Source organism: Salvelinus sp. IW2-2015, unplaced genomic scaffold, assembly GCF_002910315.2.
Source record: "Salvelinus sp. IW2-2015 unplaced genomic scaffold, ASM291031v2 Un_scaffold5412, whole genome shotgun sequence".
NCBI lineage: Eukaryota > Metazoa > Chordata > Actinopteri > Salmoniformes > Salmonidae > Salvelinus > Salvelinus sp. IW2-2015.
The window spans coordinates 16,732-28,691 of record NW_019946677.1 but is presented as its reverse complement, the minus strand read 5'-3'; the positions used below and the strand labels follow the sequence as shown (position 1 = coordinate 28,691).

Genomic DNA, 11,960 nt, shown 5'->3' with positions numbered 1-11,960 from the left:
TCTAAGGGTAACAAAGTGCAAAGAGTCAAACTGGGCTATGTTATGTAGTAATAATGTCCAGCTTTGGCATAGAATGCAGTGCATCATACCAAATCCTTATCTGGCTCAGACAGTTAAAAGCCTAGAAAGTAGCGTAGCTGTCGGCCATTTCCACCCTCTCAGGGGAACCTACTGGTTTCTAGTAGTCAAATAATAATAGTGCATTCTAATTTAAAAAACTCTCATCACAAACGGTCTCTCTAATACTGTAGCGTAATAAACATTTGGCATCTGTTTGGTGGCAGAACTTCCCTTTTCAGTCAACAAGATCCATCCTGCACAGTCATGTAGCTATTGTTCAGGTATTATAAGAGAGACATTTGGTCTGTTTTAGGCATCTTCATTTAAGATATTATGTGCCCTTTTCATTGACTACAGTATGTGCCAAACATGATTACAATAATCAACAACAAAATATATTTTTTTTACTTAATAGTCATGAACTAATTCTAATAATCCGTATTCAAAACCAAATCAATTTCCTCAGTTAAATGTGAGGAATTGTCACTTTAAATATAGATATTGATGAATAAATAAAAAGCACTGTCTCACAAGATTAAGGTCAACCAATAATAATGAGCAACTTAATGTAACTCAACAATAGCAATTGTAAACGTGGATAATCTGTCATGATTCCCTATTCAAAATGGTTGTATTTTCAATGGCACAATGCATCCAAGTTCAGTCTAGCATTTAGGCTATGTGGACTGCACTAAAAGGGAGGTAAACTTCAAACAAAATGAGCACTAACAAGCCAAGGAATGAACCCCTTCACCCATAACCAGTTACCCTTCACCCATACCCAGTTACCCATACCCTGTTACCCATACCCTGTTACCCACACCCTTCACCCAGTTACCCATACCCTTCACCCATACCCAGTTAACCATACCCTTCACCCATACCCAGTTAACCATACCCTTCACCCATACCCTTCACCCATACCCAGTTACCCATACCCTTCACCCATACCCAGTTACCCATACCCTTCATCCATACCCAGTTACCCATACCCTTCACCCATACCCAATTACCCATACCCTTCACCCATACCCAGTTACCCATACCCTTCACCCATAACCCCAATTACCCATACCCATTACCCATACCCTTCACCATCCACCAGTTACCCATACCCTTCAACTCCATACCCAGTTACCCATACCCAGTTACCCATTACCCAGTTACCCATTACCCTTCACCATACCCAATTTACCCATACCCTTCACCCATAACCCAGTTACCATAACCCAGTTACCCATACCCTTCACCCATACCCTTCACCCATACCCCAGTTACCCATACCCTTCACCCATTCCCAGCTTACACCATACCCTTCACCCATACCCAGTTACCCATACCCTTCACCCATACCCAATTACCCATAACCTGACCACAGAGAGACAGACAAAGCCAGAGAGAAGGGAGAAGACAAACAAAACATGGAAGAAACAATGAGGGAGAATATCCTCTCTAATACACAGTAACTCAAGTAGTTCCATAGGACTCTGTGACGGGTCTGGGAGTGCTTTGTGCATTACTTGTGCATTACTAGCATGTATGCATGCTACGCTGTGAGTGTGTGCGGTGTGTGTTTGTTCTAAAGTTTATATGCTATGTGCTGCATAGGTTGCAATAGAATGACATCTGAAAAATACTTCAGAAAGAATGAATGCATCATTGACGGATCCACTTTGATAAAAGCCATAGGATGAAATGGTAATTGACACGAGGATCAACAGAAAATCAACTATTGCTCAAGTGTAACTTCACTTGCATATCATGATTTTTTTGAAGACATTTCTATGTGTATTTCTGATATCAAATCCTTAGTCTCCTTTGTGTGTAATCTTCACAGATCCTCTGCTGTGTGTGTGTGTGTGTGTGTGTGTGTGTGTGTGTGTTGACCAGTGAGCCAATATCCAAATCCTTGTGTGTGTTCCCTAATATAAATAGCAACGCATGTATAATGGCAAGATGGACACAGATACAGTATTAACATTCTTGCTCGGTGCACATGTGTCAAAGCCTGCACCAATCCCTATTATGTAAAACACTTTATCTGGCCTTCCATGCACGTCTTCATGAACACCTCCCATCTTCCCTTCCCAACCATTACCTATTGAAACAGCCCCCCCCAGAGGTCCTAAACCCTGTTCCCCGCTGGTCCTCCTCCAGGCAGGGTGGGGCTCAGTCTGAGGGACAGTGGTGGCTGTTGATCCAGAGCAGGTCGTCCAGCACACCCCAGTGCAGGTAGAGGATGGAGCCCACCACCAGCACGTGCATGATCTGGTGGCTGTTGCACCAGTAGTCAAAGAGGCCCGGGCGGAAGCGCTCTGGGATYCGRGAGATGTTGATGATCCCGCCCAGTACAGCCAGCGCGTCCATGGTGAGGAAGTGTTGCAGCGAGGTGGGGCTGCCGCCGCCCACYCCCACCCAGCGCAGCAGGAAGAAGGAGAAGCGGAACAGGGCCTGCCAGGCAAAGGAGCGCAGACGCCGCACGCTACTCCGCGCCGTGATGGCCGAGTAGATAGCGTAGCTGGACAGCAGGATGTAGACGAGCAGAGCCACTGTGCGGGTGAATGGGTAGCACAGCAGGGTGCTGTAGACGATGGGCAGCGCTCCTGAGGCAAACACAACACACAAAGTCAGAGGCAGTTAGTCATTAAACTACACCACAACAAATATTCACATCCCAGAGAATCATGCACACAAAGCTGCCATCAAGGCAAAGGGTGGCTACTTTGAAGAACCTCAAATATAAAATATATTTTGATTTGTTTCACACCTTTTTAGTTACTACATGATTCCATATGTGTTATTTCATAGTTTTGATGTCTTCACTATTATTCTACAATGTAGAAAATAGTACAAATAAAATAAAAACCCTGGAATGAGAAGGTGTGTCCAAACTTTTAACTGGTACTTTATATATAGATGACTTCCCTGTCAAAATAAAGGTTTAATAATAATAATAATAATACTTTATTTGGCACTTAATGTAGTCATTTTTTTATGAGATGGGAAAATGTTTTTATTTTTATTAGGTTATGCATGTGCTCTTTATGACAAAGTGTGAAATCAAACTTTTCCCCCCCTACCAAGTTACACATCTTGAAAGGCATCAAATTGCTGGAACGACCCATCGCTTATTGGATACTCAAGATGATTTGCATATATGTAAATTAAAAAGGATTTGCGCAAAAAGATTGTGCCAGAGTGTACACAGAAAACAAAAGGCCGGAAGAGAAAGGAGAGAAGGAGATAAAAAGGGAGAGAATGAAAGAAAGAATGAGAGAGTAGAGAGCTTTTAGTTGCTACCCAGAAGCCCCTCTACTTACCCAGCGTGTTGATCATGCAGATGCCGCACATGTCGAGGGTGAGAAGGGTGTGGTAGACAGGCTCTCCTCCCTCGTGGTTCATGAAGAGGTGGTAGAGCACAGAGCCCAGCTGGGGGGACAGGCAGGCCAGGAAGTGGACCACACCCAGCCATGTCACACTGATCTGGGACCAGGGGAAGTTGAGSGGGATGAGGAACAGGAAGCAGAGCAGAGGGATACCTGTCAGGYAGGGGTGAAGSGGATAAACAGGGTTCGGTCAAWTAGGCCTAAATCTTGCTGACAACTAGCACCAGATTTACCAATACAAAACGCTTGCAGTTTGCACTACTGTACTGGATAGTTTATTTTCACCTGTTATTCTATTCCAATGAAATGACAAAAAATGTCAAATGTGTTATGAATTTCCAATCACATTAGCAATACGGCATAGCGCTACTGCATAGACACCTTTTTTTGTTTAGCTTCAGCAACAATTACTGCTGCACTACAGGGCAATTCCACGGTAACAGAATTACACAGAGACTGTATGGCAAGCAAAAAACAACTATGTACAATGACTACTTTGAACAACTTACACACCAGGGTTCTCCCCAGGAATTTTTAACAAGGAGGTGCTGCAGAGTACAGCCAAGATTTATGAACACCTGTAACTGCAATTTCCTGCAATCTAGAGCAAACAATGGCCTTATGATAACAAAGTAAGTAATAAAAATTGATTTTTTAAATGGTTCGGTCCTACAGACAGTGAGTCATGGGGCAGGCAAACAGGCATCCAGTTACTGTTTGATTGATCGCTAGGATGACATAAGCGACTTTGAGCGGGGTACGACTGTCCAGTATCTCAGAAATGGCCGGCCTTCTGGGATTTTCACGCATGACAGTGTCTAGGGTTTACTGAGAACGGTGCGACAAACAAAAAGCATTCAGCCAGCGTAGCCCTGTGGGCGAAAACAGCTTGTTGATGAGAGAGGTCAAAAGGAGAATGGCAAGAATCGTGCAAGCGAACAGGCAGGCCAACAAACAGGCAAATAACGGCGCAGTACAACGGCATCTCGGAACGCACAACTCGTCGGTCCTTGTCACGGATGGGCTAATGCAGCAGACGACCACACCGGGTTCCACTCCTATCAGCTAAAAACAAGAAGAGGAGGTTCCAATGGGAACGTGATCACCAACACTGGACAACTGAGGAATGGAAAAACTTTTCCTGGTCCGACTAATCACGYTTGCTGTTATGTCATGCTGATGGCAGAGTCAGGATTTGGCCTAAGCTGCATGAGTCCATGGCTCCATCCTGCCTGCTGTCAACAGTACAGGCTGGTGGCGGTGGTGTAATGGTGTGGGGAATGTTTTCCTGGCACACGTTAAGTTCCTTGTTACCAATTGAGCCATGTTTGAACACCAACCACACCTTGTAGAATCCATGCCCTGAAGAATTCAGGCTGTTCTGGAAGCAAGAGGGGGGGTCTGACCCGGTACTAGATGGGTGTACCTAATAAACTGGCCACTGAGTGTAAGTGCCTTCAGAAAGTATTCATTCCTCTTGACTTATTCCACATATTGTTGTTACAGACGGAATTCTAAATTGATTAAATAGATGTATTTTCTCACCCATCTGCACACAATACCCTATAACGACAAAGTGAAAACGTATTTTTTCAAGATTTTTGCAAATTTATTTTAAATGAAATTCAGTAATATCCAATTTACATAAGTATTCACACTCTTTTGCTTTGACACTCCAACTTGAGTTCAGGTTCATCCAATTTCCTTTGATCATCCTTGAGATGTCACTACAACTTGATTGGAGTCCAACTGTTGCCAATTCAAATTTTTGGACATGATTTAGAAAGAAACACACCTGTCGATATATGTCAGAGCTGAAACTATCTCATGAAGTCCAAGGAACTAGTACATGTCCAAGATTGTGATGAGGCATATATCTGGGGAAGGTATACAACAACTTGTAGAGTGTTCAAAGTTTCCAAGAGCACAGTGGTCTCCATCATTGGGAAATAAAAACAATATGGAACTACCCAGACTCTGCATAGAGTTGGCCTTCTTACCAAACGGAACAACCGGGCAAGAAGGACCTTGGTCAGGGAGGTGACCAAGAACCCAATGAACACTGACAGAACTAGAGTTCCTTGGCTGAGATGGGAAAACCTGCCAGAAGGACAACAGTCTCTACAGCACTTTAAGGGAAAGTGTCCAGACAGATGCCACTTCTGAGAAAAAGCCARGACAGCATGCCTGGAGTTTGCAAAAATGCATGTGAAAGACTGATAGCAWAAGGCAAAATATTCTGTGMTCTGATGAGACAAATTTGACTATTTGGCCTGAATGCAAAGCGCTATGTCTGGAGAAAASCAGGCACAGAACATCAACCGTCTAACATCATCCCTACTGTGCAGCATGGTGCTATGGACATGCTTTTCAGCTGCAGGGATTGGGAGACTGATAGAGGGAACAATGAATGGAGCCAAATACAGGCAAATCCTTGATGAGAACCTGCTTCAGAGTGCAAACGACCTTAGACTGGGGAGAAGATTTACGTTCCAACAGGACAATGACCTCAAACATACAGCCAAAGCAACGCTGGAATGCTTTAATCCTATTGAAAATCTGTGGAAAGACTAAGATTGCTGTTCACCACCACTCCCAATCTAACTTAACAGAACTTGAGAAAAAAATAATCAGATGTGCAAAGCTGATAGACATACCCAAGACGACTCAAAACTGTAATCACCGCCAAAGGTGCTTCTGCAAAGTATTGACTCATGGGTGTTAATTTTCAATACATTTGCAAAAGAAATGTAAACATGTTTTCACTTTGTCATTATGGGGTAGATGGATGAGAGAATAAAATAAAAAAATTCAGGCTGTAACAACAAAAAAAAAAGGTATAAGTCAAGGGGTATGAATACATTCTGAAGGCTCTGTTTTTTTTCTCTCTTACGTTCTTTGGGAAATCCCTGCATAGTAAATACAATTAAAACATTTACTGGAAAAACAGTGCAGATGCAAAGATCACAGTTCTTTCCTGTGAAAAATCAGCATAATTCCGTTACCATGGAATTGCCCTTAAACTACAGAGATGTGTTGTAGGTTGCTTCACTTAGGCTATTGGGATGTGCTTGGTGAGCAAGATCAGGTCCTTGAAATTTGATACACACATATCACTCTCCTCCACATCCTGCCTTCTTCCCTATCTTTTGCTCACTCTGCTTTTACAAATGTAAAATCATTTGTCCTGGCCAGGTGATACAGCCAATGCAATCCAACACCAGAGGAGGCTGGTGGGAGTAGCTATAGGAGGACAGGCTCATTGTATTGGCTGGAATGGTATAAATGGAATGGAGTCAAACATGTGATTTCCATGTTTGATACCGTTCCATTTATTCCATTCCAGCCATTACAATAAGCACGTCCTCCTATAGCTCCTCCCACCAGCCTCCTGTCTAACATCTATTTTGAGTGTGATCTCTTCTGCACCCCTCCCTCCATACCCCGCTCAGCACTACTGAACAGTACAACTGGACAGGCTCTCTAAGGCTGCGTTTACACAGGCAACCCAATTCTGGGGGTTTTCCATTAATTGGTCTTTTGACCAATCACATCAGATATTTTTCAGCGCTGATCTGATTGGCCAAAAAAACAATTAGTGTAAAAAATATAATTGGATTGCTTGTGTAAACACAGCCTAAGCGGTCCAAAGTATGATTGCTACTCTTTAGACAGGAGTTGCGTGTTTCTATCCAAAAGTATTCCAGCTGTTGAACCTATTGTGCAAATGTAGCATGTGGACTCCATTTGTGATCTTATTTGGTTTTCAGGTGCCATATATTACTAAAAATGGGACCTGTGTGACTTCACCAACTTGAAATATATAAATATATACCATTTAGCAGACGCTTTTACCCAATGAGACCCAATGAGTCATACATCCGTATTTATGTAGCCTATTTTCTGAATGCTATTATGCTGCAAGAATATTGCAATAACCTTTTTCTCTGAATGACAAACCTTTTCCTCTGAATGACAAACCTTTTTCTCTGAATGACAAACCTTTTCCTCTCAATGACAAACCTTTTCCTCTGAATGACAAACCTTTTCCTCTGAATGACAAACCTTTTCCTCTGAATGACAAACCTTTTTCACTGAATGACAAACCTTTTTCTCTGAACATCCTTTTTCTTTTAATTACTTTCTCTGAATGACAAATTGCATAGTAAGGGAGAGGCTAAGCTGCCTGCCAATCAATCAATCATTCCTGGTCTTAATAAAGGATTCCTCTTCCTTTCAGGAATAAATTCCCCCCTGCCCTGGTGATCACTAATCCTGTCTGTTRWAKTGACTGTTGYCAGGGTGTGCTGTAAGTAAAATGGAAGGAGTTGGCTGACACTAAAACTCAACACTCCATTGGTACACAAGCATCCTTTATACCGTAGCAAGTTGACTTCACTTGAGGTCATCAAGAATCCTATGCTAYAGACCKTGGTTTCATATGCAATCTTGGTCACTTCAATCTGAAAATGAAGAGGATTTTTAGAGACACAGACAGCCTTCTCCTTCTCTGCCCAACACATATACTGAAATTATAAGAGTATGTGGGCAAATTCATTGTGAATATCTAAAACTTGTTAAAACTTGTCCACTGGATATCATAAGGTGAATGCACCAATTTGTAAGTCGCTCTGGATAAGAGCGTCTGCTAAATGACTTAAATGTAAATGTTGTTACCATACTTTCTGACAATTACCACGTTATTACGAGTTTATTCTGTGCTGTAATGTACTACCAAGTGCAACTAAAACTTTACATAAAACGTATTATATTAGTCATCAGCTGGTGATGAGATTTGTCTTTGGTTTTGCCTATGGCAACTTACTATGATTCAACTAACTACAATAGCAAGCTGCTAGTTAGCTAGCCAGCTAACCCTTTCCATGGCTCCTGTCACTGGTCACAGTACAGAGCGACTTCAGTGCCAACAGAAACTGTATTTGAATTCAACATTTTTTAATTTGTAATGCACAAATTGAATCATTGAATAAATAAATTGAACTTGTATTTCATGATTGAAAACTGAATTTAATTAATAGTTTTAAAGTTTAATTTAAATTGAATTAAATACATTTTCTAATTCAGTTCTCTAAATTCAGATTCAAAACCAGAGGCAACATCCTGGTACTTTGTCAGCAAGGAATGGTAGAAGTTAACAGATTGAATCAAACGTTCTACAGGTTGAACAGGGTTCCGGCGGTTTCTGAAGCCAATGTGGCATGTTTKATTTATTTTCTTCAGATTAATTTGGCTCTAATATGTGTACCATTTTGGCTATAAGCTATTATGACCCCATTCCTGAATGGGACTCTCTAAGACTCTCTTGAATATTGTCGTTCCTTCTGTTCCCCTCTATGATGCACACAGCACACGCAGGACACGTAATAGAGTGTGACAAAAATAAATGCAATTTGGCCCCCATAAGAATATAGTTGAATTGCCCTGTCAAAGCCCTTCTGAGGATAGCCTTTCCACTCCCTATTTAATCTTGCTCGTGACTGACTGGGTTCGAACCGGGTCTCCAGCTTGTCATAAGACTGTGTTAGCCCACTTAGCTAAATCCCATATGGATGAGTTCAGGAAGCTAACAAGTCTTCAAGTCTCCAGCATGGGCTCCTGAGTGGCGCAGGGGCCTAAGGCACTGCATCTCAGTGCAAGAGGCAGCACTACAATCCCTGGTTCAAATCCAGGCTGAATCACATCCGGCCGTGATTGGGAGTCCCATAGGGCGGTGCACAATTGGCCCAGTATTGTAAAAAATAGAATTTGTTCTTAACTGACTTGCCTATGTGGTATTAGACTGGGCAAATTCAGCTCCTCATGTGGTAAAATAATGACTAAAGGTTCAATAAAAAATAAAGGTTACTCATTAAAAGAGTGTGGATCTCGGTTACATTTCACCCACCTTTGACCTCATACTCACGGCACCAATATAACTGACTGGGTTCGAACTCAGGCCTACTGTAGAACAACACTTTCTGTGGCAAACAAAAGCTTAAGAATCTGTTTACCACATTTAATGAGAGCACAACAGCAGTGGTTTGGTGATCCATGCATGTGATGAACAACCTTGCCTGAGACCGGAAGAAATGATTAGGTTCTAACACAGGTCTCCTGTGTGCCAGACAATGCAACTTTTCAGGTCTCAGAGTACTCATCATGCAAGCATGGTCGATGTACCACCTGTTACACTTCACCCCCCCTTTGACCTCCTCCTCGAAGAGACCCATCCAAGTCACAGGACCAATGCCTAGGCTTTAGCTCAGCAGGTTAACAAAGTCTTCACCCAGTCAATCACATTATAATGAGTACCCTTGCCGGAGACTTGAAACTAATATGTCTAACATGTCAAACTAACACGTCTTTGGACAAGGTTCTCATCACATAAGCATTGTCACAGAAACCACAACCATGTTCCAAGTTTTAGCTTTCAGCAAAGGGGTCATAATAGCTTATAGCCCAAAGAGTTCAAACGCTAGAGCCAAATTCATTGGAAGAAGATAAATTCAACATGACACATTGGCTTTAGAAAACGCCTGAAACCTGTTTAACACAGAGCGCACGGTTCTCCCCAATGTAAGTGGGGTGCTGCGCCACCTTGTAGACTGGCTGCACCACTATGTAAAACACATGTTTTTTTGTTAGAATTTAATACAGTATTTGTTGCTTTAGATTGGAGGAAATGGCACTTACACGTGTTAAAAATGTAAAAATCTCTGAGTCCAAAGGGGGTCACTGCCCTGCTCCAGGCCTCCCCTCAGCCGTACTCTGCAGCACCACCTTGTTAAAATATCCTGGAGAGAACCCTGGAGCGTTTGATTCTATCTGTTATTTTCTACCATTCCTTGCTAGCAAAATACCAGGATGATGTCTCTAGTTTTGAATCTGAATTTAAAGAACTGAATTTGAAAAGTGAATCTGAATGCATCTGAGAAGTTGAATATATGAAACTTTGCTAAACTTGAAATTGTAACGGTTTTCTTCCTGGGATGAAGGAGAGGACCAAAACGCAGCGCGGCTAGTGTTCAACATGTTTAATAAAGAGAACACTACAAGCTACAAAACAATAAATGTGAAAACAGTCCTATCTGGTGCAGAACACAAAGACAGGAAACAACCACCCACAAACCCCAACACAAAACAAGCCACCTAAATATGATTCCCAATCAGAGACAACACAAAACACCTGCCTCTGATTGAGAACCATATTAGGCCAAACATAGAAACAGACAAACTAGACACACAACATAGAATGCCCACCCAGCTCACGTCCTGACCAACACTAAAACAAGTAAAACACACAAGAACTATGGTCAGAACGTGACAGAAATTATATTTTGTAAACTTAATACCCAGACAATGAAAGTAATATATACCATATTGAAATTGAATATATAAATATTGTATTTGAATATTTAATGCAATTGAAATTGAATACAAGTGCAATTCATGAATTCAATAACTCAATTTGTGCATTACAAATCGAAAAATATAGAATTTAAATTCAACATCTTAATACAAAAATATTGAATTCAAATCGTTTCTGTTGGCACTGAAATCGCTCCATAGCAAAGCCTTCACCCAGGCAAGATCTGCACTGCTCTGTTGCTAGCTAGCTAGCAAACCCACTCATTTATTTCTAGAGAAATTTAGCTAGCCAGCCAGCAAGTTATCTTCATCTCAAAATATTTTAACTCACCATGTGTGTATATGTTTCCCAGTTCGTTGTGCATGTAAAAAAGGCTTCTTATACAGTCTTGGACAGAAGATATTGGTCGGTATCCAGTCAGGACGTATTTGTTGAATTGAAGATGAGGAGGTGAATTCGCCCAGTCTAATAGTCTGGGTCCATTTAAAAATGCCATAGCAACCAAAATAGTTAAAACGACGCCGCCAAAAAAGTAAAATAATGACTGTACACCTATATACACATATAATAGAATTATTGCGAATAAAAATTTATTAGACACCATTGATAAAATCTGGGGGGGTTAGCTAGCTATTATGTGCTGCTAGCTACATAGCTAGCTAGCTCCCATAGCTACAGTACTGTAGCGAGCTAGCGACAGAAAATGTTCTTTCTTTTCAGCACCACTACCCGGTGACAGCGTTTTTATCCCGCTGTTTGCTTTTAAAAAACGATACTTGTGTCAACCACAGGGGTTGACAAGGACGAGGCCAACCACATACATGGTGTAAGCCCGTGGTATACATTACATATTACATTTCATTGCCGACATAACACCCAACATCTGTCGGAGGTTAGCTAACACAATATAAATCATGGTAGCTGCTAGCTAGTTACTCAATGTGTCGCTAGCTAGCGTACAACATTCCACGGCACATAGCATTAGCCATAGTTAGTTTATCTGCACCGGTTCACAAGTCCAGTGGCTTTAGCTTAGCTACTTCCATCCGTCACCTTGATACCACTGACTACAGAGGAATGGGTTTAGCGGTCAGATTTCCAATACAGGACTAACGTTAGCAGGTCATAACGTAAAAGCAGCTAAA

At 41.7% G+C, this 11,960-nt stretch overlaps 1 protein-coding gene across 1 annotated transcript; it reads right to left on the bottom strand.

The window, feature by feature from the left end:
• Positions 1-2,137: 2,137 nt before the first annotated feature.
• On the bottom strand, positions 2,138-11,516 carry LOC112078225 (progestin and adipoQ receptor family member 4). Its single transcript, XM_024144527.2, has 3 exons — positions 11,146-11,516; positions 3,381-3,599; positions 2,138-2,663 (listed from the first exon to the last, which is right to left on the bottom strand). Exons 1-3 carry the CDS (start codon positions 11,417-11,419, stop codon positions 2,230-2,232), a joined length of 927 nt encoding a protein of 308 aa, XP_024000295.1. The 5' UTR covers positions 11,420-11,516; the 3' UTR covers positions 2,138-2,229.
• Positions 11,517-11,960: the final 444 nt, after the last annotated feature.